General features: G+C 35.0%; 2 protein-coding genes and 1 pseudogene across 4 annotated transcripts; all 3 read left to right on the forward strand.

The window, feature by feature from the left end:
- Window positions 1-985: 985 nt before the first annotated feature.
- On the forward strand, window positions 986-3,618 carry LOC109012765 (transcription elongation factor 1 homolog). Of its 3 annotated transcripts, XM_018994582.1 has the most exons (5): window positions 987-1,118; window positions 2,066-2,192; window positions 2,932-3,002; window positions 3,170-3,191; window positions 3,287-3,618. In XM_018994582.1, exons 2-5 carry the CDS (start codon window positions 2,080-2,082, stop codon window positions 3,345-3,347), a joined length of 267 nt encoding a protein of 88 aa, XP_018850127.1. In that variant the 5' UTR covers window positions 987-1,118; window positions 2,066-2,079; the 3' UTR covers window positions 3,348-3,618. The 3 variants fall into 3 exon arrangements, with proteins under 3 accessions (XP_018850121.1, XP_018850127.1, XP_018850113.1); XM_018994576.2 differs by lacking the exon at window positions 3,170-3,191 and having other exon boundaries at window positions 986-1,118; window positions 2,051-2,192; window positions 3,287-3,393; XM_018994568.2 differs by lacking the exon at window positions 3,170-3,191 and having other exon boundaries at window positions 3,287-3,393.
- Window positions 3,619-12,513: 8,895 nt separating this feature from the next.
- LOC109010469 lies at window positions 12,514-12,997 on the forward strand (annotated as a pseudogene).
- A 2,106-nt stretch (window positions 12,998-15,103) lies between these two features.
- Window positions 15,104-20,515, forward strand: LOC109012784 (protein SAWADEE HOMEODOMAIN HOMOLOG 2-like). The gene is made up of 9 exons (XM_018994595.2): window positions 15,104-15,422; window positions 16,262-16,347; window positions 16,419-16,464; window positions 16,541-16,694; window positions 17,294-17,369; window positions 17,516-17,567; window positions 17,957-18,100; window positions 18,470-18,589; window positions 19,843-20,515. Exons 1-9 carry the CDS (start codon window positions 15,369-15,371, stop codon window positions 20,194-20,196), a joined length of 1,086 nt encoding a protein of 361 aa, XP_018850140.1. The 5' UTR covers window positions 15,104-15,368; the 3' UTR covers window positions 20,197-20,515.
- The last annotated feature ends 386 nt before the right edge of the window (window positions 20,516-20,901 follow it).

Below are 20,901 nucleotides of genomic sequence, written 5' to 3' on the forward strand. Positions count from 1 at the left end.
TGTTTATCATTTAAACATGTCCAAAAGATTTTACTTGCTTAAATATTATAAGAGCTAATCTATAATTTTATACGTTTATTTCTTAAATCATCAACAGAAACTCCAGGAATTTAAAAGCCAAACATAACTCCATCGTCTCATAATCTTTTAAAAACAACGCAAGTTATTCTCTTTCCAAAAAAAACTCTTTTCTTGATCTCTGGTCACTGTTGGCGTATGGACATGAGGCGCTGTAGGGTGAGAATATGTATTACGACTCATGAACTTAACACAAGTAGGACTAGAAATTAACAGGTTTATATTTGATGTCAAGGGGTTTGGGTTAAAATAGATTTTCTCGATCCAAAATCAATCTATTTAAATTTAATTTTAAATTTTAAATTTAATTATTATTAAATTGTAATATTGATATTTTTCAATAATCTCATATTTTTATTGTTGGAGTTATAATTTTGTGTATATGTTCATATTTGTTATTGTATCCTTGTAGGATTTGTAATATTGATTTCTATATTAAAATTTAAAAAATATTGATATTATTTTAGTAGATAGTCTTATTTCTTTTAAAAAATATTATGACTATTAATAAATATATATTTTAACTTATACGTGAAATTATGTTAATCAAATCAAATAAATTATACGTGTTAATTTAATTTATTTATATAAAATAAATTTAAATGAATCGTGTGGTATTGACTTATTTTTAATTAATTATTAAATAAATTAAAATGAGATAAAATCAGAATTTGAAAATTTTATACGTTTAACTAATGAGTCGTTCGGATTGATTATACAGTAAAAAAAATATATATATATTTACAGCTATAGATTATAAGCATTGAACACTCATTTTTAAAAAAAATAAAAAAAAATATTTATATAAAAATATTATTTTTTTAATAATAAATTTCACTTTTTTATTTTAAAAAAAAACGTAACAATACAACTCATAATTATAGCCAAGTACAGTCAAATGTTCATAACACAGCACAACCCGTAGCTCGAATTACCACCCCATGTGGCGGGACCGTGCATTAGATCAACAGAGCCTGTTAAAATCTCTCTCCCTCTCTCTCTCTCTCTGCAAAACCATATTCAGAGCTGCTTTGGTTTAGGTACGCTTACGTCCCTTTCGTTCCCCTGATTCTTTTCTTCTTTTTCATTTGATTTTCTCATTGTTGTGGAAATATTTGATCTTTTGATTTTGTTGCCAATAAATCGAAGAAAAATTATTGAACTTCTGATTATTTGTTTTGGTTCTTGTTGGAGAAAAATGTATCATTTACTAGAGTTTCCTGCTTCTTGGATGATCAATACTGTAAATCAAATGAAAGTTGGACTTTTGTTTGTATTTATATGAGTTTATCTGATCTGGTTGAGAGCATAATGTTTCATTTTGTCCGTCTGTATTAGGGTTTCTATGAATTATAAGCGGGAAATACTTGTGTTCCAAGTTGGTTTCCTTTTTTATTTATTGAATGGATTCGCCTATTTGAATGATTTCGATTTCCTTTTAAAAAACCTTTTAAAAAAAATCTCAGGCTACCTACCCATCTTGGTCGGAATTTCTTATTATTGATTGATTGAATTTGAAATCCCTTTACGGTTGCAATCCACTTACTCTTTATGAATAGAGGTAAATAAATTTCGAGAAAACAAATTTGGGTCTATAAGTCAAGGTTCTTCTTTGATCCTTAATGTTTGTTTATAAATCTCTGCTGGGTATATCACCTTTGCAAGTGCTATATAGCCTTTGTGGTCAAGTAATTGACTACCATCTCTTGATCAAAGATTCTATGTTTGGTAGTGATGATGGTGGTGCCTGGTGTAGGCAAAAAGAAAATAAATATTGGAGGAAGGGAAACTCTTTAATTATCAATGAGAGAAGATGCTAGTCAAAGCACTGATTAGGGGCATTGAATATGCGTAAAAAGCTCTTGCTTTCTGTTGATAAAGTGTGGTGTTTATTGCATTTTATGTATCAATTGAGTAATGATCCCTTACTTTGTATACTTGATTTCTGAAATATGAGGTGGCTTATTGAAAGATTGATATCAAACAGATTTGAGTTGACAAATGGGGAAAAGGAAGTCAAGGGCTAAGCCACCCCCAAAGAAGCGAATGGACAAGCTTGATACTGTCTTCAGTTGCCCCTTCTGCAACCATGGAACTAGTGTTGAATGTCGTATGTAAGTAGAATTAATTATAAGATTCATTTCCCTATGCTACATCAATGTGCTGAGGTGTTGTCCGTTGATTGAAATTAAATATTGGAAAGTTTTTCAGCTGAACTTTTTGAGGATACCCTACTTTTGATTTGTTTTCATTGTTTTTTGGAAGAACTTACATTGTAAATATTTTATCAATTCTGCTATATATAGTCAACTATGCGTACTCCGTTGATGTGGCGTAACTCATCAGTTATTTTATATTAAAAGCCAATCACATTGGCTTGTGCACAAAGGAGTATGCAAAAGTGACGGCATATAGAGTTTTTCTTATTTTATTTTATTGGCACCGGGTGTCCGAGAACAAAGTCCTACCTAATCTTGGGGTTGTATGGGCCCTCGGCAATTAGTTTCCCGCAAGTGCATCTCAAGTAATTCAAGGGGAAGTTCCCTTAGTCCAATGGCCTCTTGAAATTGTTTGCACCCAAGTGAATTTGAACCTTAGACTTGGAGGGAGCATACCACCAAGGCTAAGGTCTTTACCACTTGAGCCAACCCCTAGGGGTTCATTGGAATTATTTGTAGCTGATATAAATAATAGATAATTGTGAGAGATACGGTTATGTGACAATTTGACATCTTCCACTTCACTTCTGGACTCTTTTTACATTGTAACTTAAAAAATGGCATAGTTTATGTGCTCATATACTTAATTTCCATATTGCTGTTTATTGTAACTCAAAAATTTGTTTGGTCTCAGTGATATGAAGAACTTGATTGGTGAGGCTTCTTGTGGGATATGCCAAGAGAATTTCAGTACAACTGTAACCGGTACCGTATTATTATTATTCTCGGATTTGGGCTGTGACCTATTAATTGCCTAGAGTTTATTCTCTCTCTCTCTCTCTCTGTTGCTTTCCACCTGCTTGTCTTCTGTAAACTTCTTTTTTCCCCAATAAAATCAGTAAAGAACTAAAATTTCCTTTTTGTTCTCGCAGCTTTAACTGAACCCATAGATATGTAAGCCCATTTTTTTTTTCAAGAATTTCACTTACTACTAGAGAATTCCTTTTTCTGCCATCCTTTTTATCTCTTTTCCTATTTTTGGATTGCAGATATAGTGAATGGATCGACGAATGTGAGCGGGTCAACAACCTTGAAGATGATGGTGCTTAGGAAGCTTTCTTTCATGAAGTCATAATTCTGGTTCTCTTAAGCAGAGCAAACCGGAAAGTATGTAGTCTTTGTGCTTGTATCTTGTATTGAGTCTACCTTGTTGGCGAGGATGTTCTATTCCTGATTTCCATATAGGATGTATTGCATGTATATAGTCTGACATCGATAAATATATGAGCATTGCAATTTAGTTTGTGCTTTGAGAACATTTCAAGTCAGATGCTTTATTAGTGTAAGACAGACTAGACAAGAAGTTACCTTTTGAGGGCAACTTGTTTTCTACCGTCTCTCTGGGTGCATGCTGATGGCTTAGCAACGGAAGGAGGGCTTGCCTCACAAAAGTTATTCTCGAACTATCACTTTTACGATTATTGTTTTTATTGGTAAAAGTAAAATTTTTATTGAAATAAAGACATTAATGAAGTACACCGGAAGTATACAAGTAGCATGCCTAATTACATCTAGGTACTAGTGAGAGATACAAGCAGATCATGAAAATCGTAAAAGTTATTCTCGAACTATCACTTTTACGATTATTGTTTTTATTGGTAAAAGTAAATTTTTTATTGAAATAAAGACATTAATGAAGTACACCGGAAGTATACAAGTAGCATGCCTAATTACATCTAGGTACTAGTGAGAGATACAAGCAGATCATGAAAATTGTCCGTATTACAAATAATGGCCGAAGTCCAAGAAAGTAAAATATTGTAGAAGAATCGATTCAGCTCATCCAAAGAACGCTCTATGTCTTCAAAGCACCTTTTATTTCTCTCTAACTACAAGCACCACATAATGCAGTGAGTGATCATTCTCCACACATCAACTATTTATGTATTCCTCCTAATTCCTGTCCAACACCACAGAATATCCCTAACTCTTATGGGAATGACCCAAGCCACCCTTGTCCTATTAAGAATCTCATTCCATAAACATCTGGCCACCTCACAATGTAACAAGAGATGATTTATTGATTCCCCATCACTCTTGCACAAAAAACACTAATCTATTATGATACGACCACATTTTCTCAGATTATCCGATGTGAGGATCCGCCCAAGAGATGCAGTCCATATAAAGAAAGCGATCTTAAAATGTAATTTATATTGCCATATAACTTTCCAAGGAAAATTATGATTATTAGAAACTCCCAAGAGAGCCTTGTAGAAAGTGCGCACTGAAAATTTGTTATTTCCATTCAAATACCAAATCATTCTATCCTCTATCTCACTGTCCATCGATATTTAGGGGTGCTACCCGCCCCCTACAGGGCGGCGGGGGCATCCCTTCCCCTCACCCCGCCCCGCCCCATGTGGGGGGCGGGGTTTTCACCCCCGCCCCCAAGATGCGGGGGCATCCGTCCCGCCTCTTTTTACTTAAAATAAAATACTACAATTATTTGATTTAAAAATTATTTCTAAGTGGAAAAGTAATTAAAAATATATTTTTAAATCTAAATTATAAATTTAAATTTTGTAAATATGACTATAATTTAAAAACTATGTAATTTTTAAATTTGCTAGTGCATATTGTGTAAATTGTAGTGTATTAATTTTTAAACTATGTAATTTTTAAATTTACCAATGCATATTTTGTGAATAAGTCTAACAATTGTAATATATATTTATATATATACACAATTTGTAAAATATAAATATATATTTATGTTTATATATATGTATATAATATATATATATATATAAATCTAAGCAGGGGCGGGGCGGGGGGCCCTGCCCCCGCATGGGTGGAGCGGGGTTGCTTGCCCTGCCATGAGGGGGCGGAGCAGAAGCGGCCCGCCCCCACTACCCACCCCTATCGATATTACATATAACGAGTCAAAGAAATCAACAAGCATATCCAACTCCCAATCATGAGTAGCTCCCAAGAAACTTACATTCCAATGGACTGCACCATTAGATATTACCACTAAGTCAGCCATGGCAACCTTTCTGTCGCAATAAATCTAATAGAGCTTGGGAAACACCTGCTTTAAGACCCTTTCACCACGCCAGACATCATGCCAAAAATAAACTCTATTACCTCTTCCAATTGCAAATCTAAAACACTTGGAGAATCTTCCCCATCCAGCTTTAATATTTTTTCACAAGCTCACACCATGTGTCCCTCTAACTTCCTTAGAACACCATTCCCTCATCATACTCCCATACTTAGCATCTATGACTTCTTGCCATAAACCATCCCCTTCCTTATGGTATCTCTACAACTATTTCCCCAAAGGTGCTTTATTGAAGATCCGCCCAAGAGATGCAGTCCATATAAAGAAAGCGATCTTAAAATGTAATTTATATTGCCATATAACTTTCCAAGGAAAATTATGATTATTAGAAACTCCCAAGAGAGCCTTGTAGAAAGTGCGCACTGAAAATTTGTTATTTCCATTCAAATACCAAATCATTCTATCCTCTATCTCACTGTCCATCGATATTTAGGGGTGCTACCCGCCCCCTACAGGGCGGCGGGGGCATCCCTTCCCCTCACCCCGCCCCGCCCCATGTGGGGGGCGGGGTTTTCACCCCCGCCCCCAAGATGCGGGGGCATCCGTCCCGCCTCTTTTTACTTAAAATAAAATACTACAATTATTTGATTTAAAAATTATTTCTAAGTGGAAAAGTAATTAAAAATATATTTTTAAATCTAAATTATAAATTTAAATTTTGTAAATATGACTATAATTTAAAAACTATGTAATTTTTAAATTTGCTAGTGCATATTGTGTAAATTGTAGTGTATTAATTTTTAAACTATGTAATTTTTAAATTTACCAATGCATATTTTGTGAATAAGTCTAACAATTGTAATATATATTTATATATATACACAATTTGTAAAATATAAATATATATTTATGTTTATATATATGTATATAATATATATATATATATAAATCTAAGCAGGGGCGGGGCGGGGGGCCCTGCCCCCGCATGGGTGGAGCGGGGTTGCTTGCCCTGCCATGAGGGGGCGGAGCAGAAGCGGCCCGCCCCCACTACCCACCCCTATCGATATTACATATAACGAGTCAAAGAAATCAACAAGCATATCCAACTCCCAATCATGAGTAGCTCCCAAGAAACTTACATTCCAATGGACTGCACCATTAGATATTACCACTAAGTCAGCCATGGCAACCTTTCTGTCGCAATAAATCTAATAGAGCGTGGGAAACACCTGCTTTAAGACCCTTTCACCACGCCAGACATCATGCCAAAAATAAACTCTATTACCTCTTCCAATTGCAAATCTAAAACACTTGGAGAATCTTCCCCATCCAGCTTTAATATTTTTTCACAAGCTCACACCATGTGTCCCTCTAACTTCCTTAGAACACCATTCCCTCATCATACTCCCATACTTAGCATCTATGACTTCTTGCCATAAACCATCCCCTTCCTTATGGTATCTCTACAACTATTTCCCCAAAGGTGCTTTATTGAAGATCCTCACATTGCGCAGCCCCAACCCACCACATGGAATTAGTGAGCAAACTTTGTCCCAACCCTCAAGATGGAATTTAATCTCTTTCCCCATGCCTCCCCAAAAAGAGTTGCGAAAAATTTTCTCCATACAAGAAGCCATTCTTTTAGGTAAGAAATATGTAGGAAGGTTAGATAGAGTGCTCTTGATAAGAGTCAAACGATCACCTTTCGACAAATATAGTCATTTCCACCCAGCCAATCTTCTTTCAATTCTTTCTAATACACCATCCCTCTTTGTCTTGAAAGCAGCCCCCAACGGGAGGCCAAGATATTTCAAAGGTAGCGAAGAAACCTTGCTACCTAAGATATTTGCAAAGTCTTGGATATTATGTATACCATCCACGGGAACCATTTCAAACGTTGAGAGATTTACCTTCAAGCCTGAAACCACTTCGAAGTAAAGTAATACAACCCTCAAGTACTGCAATAATCATTGTGCAGCTCGCAAAACAAAAGTGTGTCATCAACAAAGAGAAGGTGAGATATAGTAACCTCACCCACTGAAAATCCAGCAAGAAAACCTCCATTCATTGCCGCTCGCAACATTCGACTTAGTGCTTTCATACCAACAACAAATAGCAAAAGGGAGAGATGATCCCCTTGCCTTAGTCCCCTAGAGTTTCCTAGAGCTTTTAAAGAATCATTCTGGTACTCTATTCACCAAAATCAAGTAACGAACTGTAGATATACAATGCCTAATCCATGATATCCATCCATCTCCAAATCCGCACCTCCCAAGTAAATAGCACAAACATTTTCCATGTCTAACTTGCACAAAAGCCCATGTATGCCCTCATCGATTCTATAATCCAAGCATTCGTTGGCTATCAATACCGAATCTAAAATTTGTCTTCCATTCACAAATTGAGATTTTGAAATAATATTACTCATAACTGTTTTCATGCTATTGGCAAACACATTTGAGATAATCTTATATACTCCATTTATAAGACTAATAGGCCGAAAGTCTTTCACATCCACAACACCAACTTTCTTAAGGATAAGAGCAATAAAAGACGCGTTAATGCTTTTTTTTTTTTCGAATTTGCCGAAGGTGTATAGTTCCTGAAAAACCTACATAATATCTCCACCCATTACATCCCAGCAATCGTGTTAAAAGCCATCGAAAACCCATCCGAACCCGAAGCTTTATCCTTAGCCATCCCACAAGTCACCCGAAAAACTTCCTCTGACTCGAATGGTCTCTCCAACCATATAGAGCTTAGCTGGTCAATAGTTTCAAAAGGCATACCATCGAGTTTGGGTCTCCAATAGACTTTTTCAACAAGAAGATCTATATAAAAATTGACAACGTGGTTCTTAACAGCATCATGATTCGAGTAAACCTGGCCCTCAACTTGAATCGCCTTGATAGTATTATTTCTATGATGAGAATTAGCAACCTGGCGAAAAAACTAGTACATTTGTCCCATTCCTTCAACCATAGGACTCGTGACTTTTGTCTCCATGAAATTTCCTTCATAAGAAGCACCTTCTCCAAGTTCGAAGTGATGACTGGTTTCCTGCAAGAGACCTCAATCGAAAGAGGAACGGTTATCTCCCTTTCCTCCAAACCCCCTAGTCCTCCATAAGGGACTGTTTTTTATTATTAATGTGTCCAAAGACTTCAATATTCCATATTTTCAAATCTCTCTTTAATGCTTTCAGCTTCCCCACCAATATGAAGCTTGGTGATCCCTTAAAGGAATACGAGGACCACCACGACCTCACCTTTTTCACCAAATCCTTGGCTTTTAGCCACATCTTTTCAAACTTAAAATATCTTTTACCCTCTTCAATGGCTTCACAATCCAGTACAACGGGGAAGTGATTCGAGCAAACTCTATCTAATCTCTTTTGAAGCAAGGTAGAATAATGTGCCTTCCTAGAGAGGGACCCCAAAAATCTGTCCAAGCGAGACCAAGCCAGGTTATTAGACCAAGTGTGCATGCCGCCTACTAGTGGTAAGTTCACTAGGTCCATATCGAAAATAAATTCAGAAAACTCATTCATTGCCTAACTATACCAGACTTCTCCCAATCTTTCACTAGGGAACCGAGTGATGTTAAAATCACCCCCCAATACACCATGGTAAATTCCACCAGTTTCCCAATCCCTCTAGCTCTTCCCATAACATCTTCCTAAGTGTGTCCACAATTGGCCTATATACACCAACAAAGGCCCAACAAAAACCATCCTCCACATTTTTGAACGAACACGCCACCATATAATTCCCAACACACTCCTCAATAAATTCAACCGCACAGCTTTTCCCTTGGATCTACTCTTGCTAGTACTCCCCTCCCTTTCATCATAGTTGATTGAATGGGTGAGAGGCTTCAATTCCCTATTTTTCTTATAGGCAGGTCTAGGAGATTGAAACCGACCCTCCTCGATAGCAATAAGTAATGCCCTAAATTGCTCCTTGAATCCGTCACAAGAAATCTCCACACACTCATGGATATCCTTCACTTTCTGAATCACCTGATCTGATGTCACACCTTCTGTTGTGAGTAAAGGAGACAAAGTGTATAATGGTTCAGGGTCCACCTCCGCCTCTTTATACACCTACTGAAGAGTGTAATTCAGGTCCTCAAGCTCAAATGAGAAGTCGAGAGGCGTTGACTTCACTGCCCCATGTCACTGCCTAGAGACCTTTGCCAGAGTAGAAATCACCTGAACATCTTCTCCACAACCCCTTGATCTTGTCTGTGGGTGTTTAGACTGGGAACCCACCACTGTCAACGAGGAAATAGCCTAAGCCCTTTTCCTTCTACCCATTAGCCCTGTATGTGTATGTTGTGGCTGGGATTCTACTACCGCCGATGAGAAAATATTGAGATCCAACACTGGATCTACCATCGGAACCACCAAGATCTCTCTCCTTTTGGACCACTGTTGGTGGTTCCTCAAACCCTTGCAAACCCCCCATCAACATCTCGGCACCTTAAGATATTGATCCAAATTATGAAAGTTATGAACTTACTAATTTCTCATAATTTTGTTTTTTTTTTTTTTTGTATTTTTTATTCCTCACCTATTTTTCATCTATATTAACAATCAATCTTAATGAGAAATTGTGTTTTAAATTGGAAGACTTGACAATTGTGTTTTTATCAATGTAAAAATTAGGAATAGAATTACTACAATTGATATTTACGAATGCAAAGTAGGGTTGTACAAACCCTCTGCCCACTCCTACTCTGTCCGACCTCCGCTCTGATTCTGACTCCGACAGAGCCGGAGTAGTTGAAATGTGGAGTCGGAGTCGGAGTTTGGAGCTTCATGAAGCTCTGAACTCTGACTTATTTTTTTTTTTTTTTTAGTTCTAGAACTAAATGACGTCGTTCCACATGTCAATTCTTCACACGAGGGTCCAAAACGCAGGACCCCCCTTCTTCCTTCTTCCCCTCACTCTCTTTCCCTTCTGAATCTCTCCTCTAAGTCTTCTTCTTCGTTCTCTGTTCCCTCTCTGAGTCTCCATTCCCGTTCACTTCTCAGGCCAACCTCCATTCCTATTTGTTGTCGTCTGCGCCGTTCAGTTGTTGCGACACCATAACTCGTAAGTGTAGTCCGATTCCAAGCCCTAAATTAATTAATTTTCACAATTTTTATTTTTTGCCATGATGTTGATTGTTGGGTTGCCTGAAATTAGTTGTTGTGGGGTGAACAACTCACGTTATGTTGATTTAAAGTGGCTTAGCTGTGTCTCTCTCACTCATGAATTCATTGTGACCTAGTTGCTTAGGCCTTTTGATTTGGATTATATCATGGTATCTGGTTCCAAATGTTAGAGTATTGGAGAATGTTTACTTATTAAACAAAATGTTTAGAGTATCGGAGAATCTGTATTTGTTAAAAACAGTTGATTGAAGTTTCAGAATGAAGTAAAGGACTCCCAAATTTGATGGCTAGTTGTTTCTAATAATATAGGTTAAGATCATTTGCCAATATTCTTGTCAATTTCCATGACTCAGTATCCAATAATAGATAAAGGTGCGCTAGAAACATCTATAAGCATGCATTTCTTTTTTAATATTCGTATGTGGTCATGTTGATGGGAAGCTCTCTCCAGTGTTTTGGGCTGTTGGGTTACTGCTTAGTGAAAGCGGGGGAGATTCTGATTCCAAGTTGTCTCTTTGTTATCTTGGCTATTGATGCAAATTGTGTGCCGATGTGGTAAATCCAACCGTTTGATTGTTGTTGCTAACGGTTGAGAAGGCTGGCTAACATGTTCTGGTGGGCTTAAATGATATCTTCTCATTACATACGTGAACTAAACTGATGTGGATGAATCCTATAACTGATGTGGAAAGAATTGCAAAGACGAGAGAGATCAAAGTTCAATAAACATATGGAAGTGTGTTAAAAACTTCACTGTATGAACATTGAAAGCAGCTAATAATTAGGTGCACACTGCACATCTCCATCAATTTGCCATGTGTTTAAGGAACATGCATATGCATGCAGTTTCATAATTAGGTGTCATGATTTGTTAAAGCTGGAAACATTACTTTTCATTAAGTAACTTGTATTAGAAACATGATCTTTCTCCTACCTAGACCAGACATGTTTTTTTTTTTTGGTAACATGCAGAAACCTTGTTAAAACCATGCACATGATCTCATGACTTATAAAATAGATGAAAAATTATATACATAAGCCTTACACTCCTGTACACCACTTAAAAGTATGTGAATTTATTCTCTTACCTTCATGTTTCATGAAATATGAAATATGAAACATGAGGATAAAAAAGTAAAATCACATATTTTTTAAGTGGTGTGCAGAGTGTGAAGCTTACGTGTAGCATAACTCAAAATAGATGATGATCGCAGGCTTGCAGCTTCCAACCAAAATTAATGGTGATTTGTGAATCGATATATATCACAACATACTGCATGCCTTCTAGCAGTCTACTGAACATGGACTCGAAACTTTGTTTTCATTGACTTATTATATATAATTTTAAAAGGATCCCTCATATGCTTAATTAATGCATTTTTTGTTATTGAAAAAAGAGGGTACCTTTGAGATACAATTTAATTTCTTACTTCCAACTCCAAGAAACAGGCACATGAGCCAAATAATCAGGGCATTCTAGTCACTTTGCAAGCATCATCTGCAAAGTTGCTAAACACATGTTTCTAATACAAGTTACATAATGAAAAGTAATGTTTCCAGCCTTAACAAATCACGACACATGTAAAATGAAACTGCATGCATGCAGATATTTTGTCATCCACTTGTTCCGCAACTCCTTAAGGCTTAAGCAGATATTTTGCAATTACAGAAATCATGAATATATATATATATATATATCTTTGCTTCGGAACAAAACAATTAGAATTAGACTCGCGGTCAATTGGAATGTGTATTATCTATATGGAATGTATATTATTCATATATGAGATCTTTCAATTGAGAAGATCCGTCAACTTGAGAGACGAAGAAAAATGTCTATCTATTTTATTTAGTTATTCAGTTAAATCAATGATTTATTATTGTAACAGATAGCAACAACCATTTCATCAGACATGAGTATTTTTTTATTTTTTAATAAATTTAAATTTTTCATTAATGGAAATCTTTCATATATGTCTAATATGTATATTAGATATTTCTTGTTGCTAGCTGTATGTACATGATGTGGACTCGTGGGACAAAGATTGATGTTTTACCTTTTCTTTGCATGCTTGGTCTTGGTCACAGTAGTTTTGGTCAGCCACGCGTTTTACATTGGTTCCGGACCTGTCCTGTCACAGAAAGGAATAAAAAATACCATGAACCAGAATACTGGAAATTTGGTGAGGATGGAAATAAGTACTTTAGGCATGCGACAGGGCAAGCATATGCGCTCTCCAAGGACTTGGCTACATATATTCCAGTTAATCGGCACATACTTCATAAATATGCAAATGAAGATGTCTCTTTGGGTTCCTGGTTTATCGGCCTTGATGTTGAGCACATTGATGACCGGAGGAGCCTCTGCTGTACGACGCCCCTTGATTGCGAGTGGAAGGCTCAAGCTGGAAATCCTTGTGCTGCATCCTTTGACTGGAGCTGCAGTGGCATTTGCAAATCAGTGGAAGAATGGAGGAGGTGCACCAACGCTGTGGGGAGGGCGATGAGGCTATTTGGCACACCAGTTTCTGAGGCAAGTCTTTGTCCATTGTAATATACGTGAGATCAAATGGTGGTTTATTTGGACAACTAAGCTATTTTTATTTTTAGAAATCATCTCATCTCATCTCAATTTTTTTAATTTTTAATATAAAATAAAATAAATAATTTAATTTTTTTAAAATTTTAAAATAAAAATAATATTAAAAATATATTTTAATAATATTTTATTTAATTTTTTTAATTTTAATTTTAATTTATTTCATCTCATTTACGAAAAGAAATGACCCCGGCCCATTTTTGTTTATTGATGCCTCGGGACAGTCGGTATATGATTGATTGAAGTACTCACAGCACATAGAGATTTTCATGATCAGAAAAAAAGAAAAAGAAAAAAGAATTGTCAATGGTATAAAACTATATATAAATATAAATATATATTTCTTATTAAAAAGACCATCTATATGCAAACTCAAATTCTACTAAGATATATTATATAAAAATGATTTGTATAAGTCTTAAATATACAAATTTCACGTAGTCTATTTTTAAAAGAATAATATTATATACAGTCATAAAATGTGTAAGTATCATATAGTCATTTTGAAAAAGAGTGAGATCTACTATTAAAAAATTAATTTCTTTTTACATGAATATCGTATTTATTTATTTTTTTAAAGTGATTACATGACGCTTGCACATTCACGATTGTAACTATTATTTTTTTTCTTAAAAAAGTAGATCCCACCATGAAAATATGTAAAACAAACTTTTCATTTTAGTTTAAATTTAAATTGTGTAAAACAAAAAAATAAATTTAAATTTATGGTTTGCGATTTAATGGATTTGTAGTTTGATTTAATTTTAGATTTTTTTTACAATACTTATTTGGGGCACTCAATGGAGTCGAAGCCCACCCCTAATGTAAAGTAATAAAATTGTTTCTGGTCACAACTAGGATTGTAAATAATTTGGCCTAAACCGGTAAAACCAATCGGATTGGGCTAAATTCTGGACTGATCAATCTCGGTCACAAAATATGTGGACCGATGAAATTCAATCCGGTCTCGGAGTTTACAAATTTTAGACTGAACTAAACCGAATTGGACCAAATTCCTATATATATTTTTTAAAAATATTTTTTAAAATTTAATATATTATTTTTATATAGTAATGATGTAATTTTTATTTAATTTATTATCATTGACTATATAAAATATAAAATAATATATGCTATCAATTAATAATAAATCATATATCATATGATAATTTATGTCATTATATATAAATAGTCAATATATCATACATTTATACATACTCTACTATTTACACTTAATTAAAATAATTAGGTAATTTTTTTTAAATACCTAAGTTGCAAATAAACATGAATAGTCTATGTATAATAAAATTATTTGACATTTACTGACCATATATACAATATATGACATTGTTAATAATTATGCATATTAAAGAGTAAAATCTAAGTTAGTAAGTAGTAATAATCAATATCATAAATATAATTATAGTAAAATATTTTGTAATGAGTTAGTTACATAATACATATTAATAAATCACTTAATTTTAATTTAATAATTTTTGTATTAATTTATTTAAAATAAAGATAAAAAAAATAAAAAAGTAATTAGATCAAGCTGGACCAAATCGATAGCTATAGGTCCGGCCCCAATAAATGTTCGGTTCGGTTCGGTTCGATTTGAAAAAATAAATGGAACAAAAATTTCAATCAATCACCAGAATGTACCAATTTACACTCCTAATACGCAAGTTTTTCCTAATATTATTCGGAGAAGATTGGTTTTGATTAATGACCAAGGATGAGATCTAGTTTTGATAAATATTTTTAAAACAAAAGTAATTTGATATAAATTAACGTGAATTAACGTGATAAATCAAATTATAAAGTTAAAATAGATATAATATTAGTTTATAAATTTATTTTATAAAATTGGATGTAGTAATTTTTTTTTTTTTTTTCTTGAGACAGGAGAAGCAAGAAATTTATCTAGGAAGATGGTGATTGGTTTAAAGAACAGGAGTATCATTTTCCAAGAATAGAGCAAAAATAACTCTGTCCCCGCAATAGTCACGTGACTTTCGATTTACTTTTAAAATGTTCGCAGTCTGCACTCCAACACGCCGCCCTCTCTCTCTCTCTCTCACACTCTGCCATCGGAAGTTTGCAGGGATTTTTTAAACAGTCTACAGCCGTACAGCGCTCCGACAGAGCCTTCTAAATTCTAATTATTAATTATAATACCCATTTTAGCGAACACAGGCACTGTTTTGAATCTTTGATCAGAATCGACCGACGTTTTTTTTTTACTCGTTGAAGCACTTTGTTTCGGAGGGAGATAGAGAGAGAGAGAGAGGGGGGGAAGAGATTATGGGTCGGCCTCCTAGTAATGGAGGCCCTGCCTTCCGCTTCACACAAAATGAGGTATCTTCTTTTTATTATTCTTCTGCAACTTTTGTGTTACTAATTTGCGATTGATAATTCTATCTACGAGTATGGGAAACCTGTATATGGATTTATGAGGTATGTATTTATGTATTGTTTTGACATATTACAGAATTGAAGCCAAAATTTTGGGTTTTGGAGTGTAAATTGCTTAATGGGTCAGCTTGATTTAAAAAATTCATTTTCTTGATTTTCTGGGTTTTGGATATGTGCCTTCGTGTGTGTGCGCGCGCGCTAAATTTTAAATTTAGCGGTTAAATTATTTAATGGTTCAACTAAATTGCAGGTCTATCTGCTACGTTTTCTGGGTTTTTTGAATTCCATGGTTGGTGGTTGATTTAATATAGAGCGTTGAATTTACAGTTGCATGTGAATACATATCAAATTCGAAGTTGAAGTATTCGTCAAATGGGTCCGTTCTATTGCAGTTATCGGCGTAATTTATTGAATTATTTGTTTGTTCATTATATCCTTTCCTCATTTTTTTTTTTCAAATTTATTTTTGTTGGAGGGTAGATGTATTTATGGTGCTATGAATAACATGTTTGTAATATATATAATGTTTAGTTCTCTACCTCTGCCCGGTATCTGTTTATAGCTTTTTGTCTTGTGTGGTTTGGTATCTTTGTAACTTAGATTGCATTTTGCACTGAACGCACAGGCAGAGGTAGATCTTCTCAATGACCTCTATGTTCATGATGCCATATTAGTAACTGTCTTCATTAATATGGGAACAGAACAGAAAAATAGCGTTTGATGGAGATTCTAGCTATAATTTTTAGACCCTCAGTTATTTAATGTCTTGCTCCTTTACCAAGGTTGCGGAGATGGACGTCATTCTGCAACAACACAATAATACTATGCCATCACGTGATGTTCTCGTGTCACTTGCTGAGAAATTCAGGTGTGCCTTCATCTCTTTCAATATGTTAATCATTGAAATTGTACTTGTGATGTATCTCTCTTTTGATGTAGTGAGTCAGCGGAGCGTAAAGGCAAGATAACAGTTCAGATGAAGCAAGTATGAAAACTTACTGTATTTTTTCCTGAGGAGGAATCATTTGGAATCAAGTTCTCATTTAGAATCTTCATTTTAGGTTTGGAATTGGTTCCAAAACAGGCGGTATGCTATAAGGGCAAAACTAAGTAAGGCTCCTGGGAAGTTAAATGTCTCTCCTATGCCTCGGGATGATTCAACTCCGGTGAGAAATGTGTCACAATCTATACCTGCTCCTATACGTGCTCCTTCAGGTAGGATGTGTCCCTCTCTGTGTTCAAAGTTTTAATTACCTCCTCCTTTGCTTTTTCTGGACTTCTGGTCTTATGTGCTTGTTTGACATAGAGCCAGGTAGCCAGATTAAAGTCACTTCCTACTCAGATTTCTTCAATTTATATACGTCGCTTCATATCTATTAGAGTGCTTAACTTGGCTTGGTTTGGTTACATAGTTCAAACCATCTCATCTCATATAATCATTACAACTTTTCCAAATTCCTACAAAATATAATAAACAATTCAACTTTTTCAAATCCCAAAACAAAAATAATGTTCAAAAATTATATTCTAACAATATTTTATTCAACTTCCAACTTTTATCTTATCTCATTTCATCTGTGTAACCAAACGAGGCTTTAAATCTGCTAGTTTTTTCAAGCACTCTTGTATATGGCTCAATATGTGAATTTATTGGCTTTCATGCACATGACGTGTTTGTTATTTCCTTTTCTGAGCTATTACAAGGTGTAACAAATATCTAAGCATCCCCCACATTTTCTGAGGCCTATTTGGTTAGGCATCTAGTTCTACCTGTCCTATTTCCAATATATCTAGCCTCATTTTCTTTTAGCCAGTTCCAAGCGCAGGAAAGGGTGCTCCTGAAAATTCTCCTATGGAGTTTGAAGCCAAATCTGGGAGGGATGGTGCATGGTTAGTATCTATTGTCATTTATGCGTAGTAATTCTAGTGTATATTTTTTTTATGCTTCCCGTATTCTATCTGATACTTGTCATTTTTTTTTTCCTGGTGAATGAGTTATTTCTATTTAATCTAAAACTATTGGTTTTTTTTCTTAGGTATGACGTTTCTTCTTTTCTTTCACATAGATATTTGGAAACTGGCGATCCAGTAAGTTTCAAGTTCTTCTTCAATACATTATTAAAGCTACTTTACTTATAAAAAACATCATTAAAGATACTTCAGTTTTTTAAAACACATTTTTTTCTTTTTTTGTAAATATTCGTTTCATATGTGTCCATGCAGCCCTTTACATTGTGATTTCTTTACACATTATTTTTAGGAATCACTTAATTTTCAGTGAATTAATGGTCATAGGATAATTCCTTGTTTCCTGGGAGAAAGATTAGTCATGAAGGTGTTAAGTCCGAGTACTTGATTGGATTTGCTCCTTACCATAAAATGGAAATAATATTGGTGTTATGTTTTGGGACAAGTTTTTTTGGCCTTAACCTGCTGCTTACCTCACATAATTTCTGTCGTCTTGCTGGATGTTTCAGGAAGTACTGGTACGTTTTTCTGGTTTTGGACCCGAGGAGGATGAGTGGGTTAATGTTCGCAAGCATGTCAGGCCACGGTCTCTCCCATGTGAATCTTCAGAATGTGTAGCAGTTCTTCCTGGAGATCTTATACTCTGTTTTCAGGTGGGAATATATTTATGTAAGTGTCAATAGGAAATATATATAATAAACAGAAATAAAAGGAGTTATTCTAATCAGATTTCAGAACTTTTTTAGCCCCTAGGGGTTAGCTCAAGTGGTAAAGGCCTTGGTCTTGGTGGTATGCTCCCTCTAGGTCTAAGGTTCAAATCCTCTTGGGTGTAAACAATTTCTAGGGGCCATGGGATTGGGGGAACTTTCCCTTGAATTATTTGAGGTGCAGTTGCGGGAAACTTCTTGCTGAAGGCCTGTGCACCCCCGGGATTAGGCAGAACTTTGTTCTTGGACACCTGGTACCAATAAAAAAAAAAAAGATTTCAGAACTTTTTTGTTTAATGTTCTAAAAATTTTCAGGAAGGTAAAGAGCAGGCTCTGTACTTTGATGCCCATGTCCTTGATGCACAAAGACGAAGGCATGATGTGAGAGGTTGTCGTTGTAGGTTTTTAGTGCGCTACGATCATGATCAGTCTGAGGTATATAATTGCCCGTATTTTCCTAGTTTGGGATTTCACTCTCTTTTGTTTTTCAATAATTTAGCTCTATCTCTCTTCTCCTTGGCCTATCAGATATAAATTTTCTCACTTGTATGATGTTGGGTTCTTTTACATTGTTTAGGTTGCCAATTTGCCTATTCATGGTGGAATTTTTATAGGAAAATTCTATATACCATATTATTATCCCACTTTCATCCCACTAAGTATGATGTAGCATATTTATCACTATTAAATAATTATTTATTGCATGCTTCTTTATCATCTAATGGTGATGAATGTGCCACATACCACTTATTATGATCAAAATAGGATGAGTGTGATGTATAACATTACTCATTTTTGTATTTCTTTGTGATCATTCTATGTGAGTTTCTGTTCAACTGTAAGATTTGAGTCCCATACACCTTGTCATGTAGGTGTTTATTATCTAATGCTTCAGGGAATCCATTTGATTTCAAGAAGCCATGAAAGGGACTGAAAATTTTGATTCACTCCTTTCCTTGCAATTTACCATGGCATTTCAGCCAATATAAGCCTTTTATCCTTTCCCAACGTGTCTTCCCGTTCTTAGGTTTGAAGGAAATCATTTCTTGATAAAAAACTAATGGAAGAGTGATTTAACTGGATTTGTTTGTTGATGTGGGGAAAAGGTGAGGAGGAGCAATAAATGCAATTTGGCAAGGGTTTCCAGCGAAATAATTTTAGTGCTATACAGTAGAAATAAATCCCCCTTAAGTTATGAAGTGAGCAGTTGAAGCATGAGTACCCTGTTAACCGTTAAGTAATGACTTCCATTGGAATGACTAATGGGAACGGATGACCATGAATGCTATAAATGCAATTTTGTTTCATGTGGTCTTGGGAATGGATTTTTAGGGATGCTGGATGTGAATTCAAACATAATATGCAGCCCCCAACGTCCAATACCCGTTGTTTCATATGGTCTTAAAAATATGATCTTTCTTTGACATCTTTAATATCAATTGGATGACTATTTTGGTTGTACATTTTTCAATATCTGTAGTTGTGTTTTTCTTTTATGTGCTTTATCTTCTGAGCACATTACAACTTTATCAAAAGGCACTGGAGATGGTATTCAATAACTCGTACTGTGTACTTAACAGAAGATGCATCGACTCTTAAACAGGACTTAATGATAGCAGTGTTATGCCCATTCAAATGCAGTTTATGATCTCATCTAATTTGTTTGCTTCATAAATTTCAACCCTCAGGAAATTGTGCCACTGAGAAAGGTTTGCCGTCGGCCTGAAACTGACTACAGGTTGCACCAACTTCACGCCGTGAATGATGCAGCAGCATCCATAGAACAGGAGAAAATTAGCATGGATCCTTCAGCAGTTACTGTGCCAAGGTCTAGCACTTCTGCCGAAACAAAGCAAAAGCAGCGGTATGACAATGCAGCTGTGGTGGCCCCAGTATCGAATGCCAATGTTTCTGTAGCCACTCACACAGTAGCCCCAGAACCAAAACAAGCTGAAATTAGCAACACTAACATCGCAGGAAATTCTATTGTTCCTCCAGGTGCTGCACCCGTGAGCAGCAATGCTGTCGGTGGCTCTATATAGAACAGGCCAGAAGCAAAATAGAAGGTTGATCAGACATTCTGCTATGATCTTTATTTTTATTCTCGCTTTCAAAAGTCTTACGTCTTCTTCAGTGATGGTTTCCCTCATCACTTCTATTTTGTTTTCGTCTGAGCTTTATAATTATTAAACATGAAATTACGCTCGCGATTTCTCTGAATGCTAAGAACAGCAAACTGGAAAGGAGAGAGGAATGAAGAAATTATAGCTGTTACCATGTCCAATTGTTTGGATATAATCTTTTTCTCAAGTTTCCCTGGGCTCGGAGCAAAGCATTATACAATTGTAAGTTAATCTGTAAGGTATCAAAGCTTTTAAATTTCGAGACACACAAATGAGAAATGATAGTTATAGTCAGAAGTATTTATATGTCATGTAATTATTTTAAAAAAATAAATAAATACAGGATTTAAATAAAAAAATTAATTTTTTAATAATAGATTTTATTCTTTTTTAAAGTAGTTGTATAGTATTTGTGTATTTTATGACTGTATATAACATTATATATAATAAAATTATAAAACAAGTTAGTTACTTTTTTTTTATAAAGACTAAATTAAATTTTATTTGTCTAATTATTATTAGTGAGAAAATAAGATGAAACAGATCCGTTATTGCGTTCACTGATGAGTGATGAGGCAGTAATTATTCTTTTGAAAAATCTTATTATTCATGTGCTATTAAATA

This window comes from Juglans regia, chromosome 2 (genome assembly GCF_001411555.2).
Source record: "Juglans regia cultivar Chandler chromosome 2, Walnut 2.0, whole genome shotgun sequence".
In the NCBI taxonomy this organism is placed as follows: Eukaryota; Viridiplantae; Streptophyta; class Magnoliopsida; order Fagales; family Juglandaceae; genus Juglans; species Juglans regia.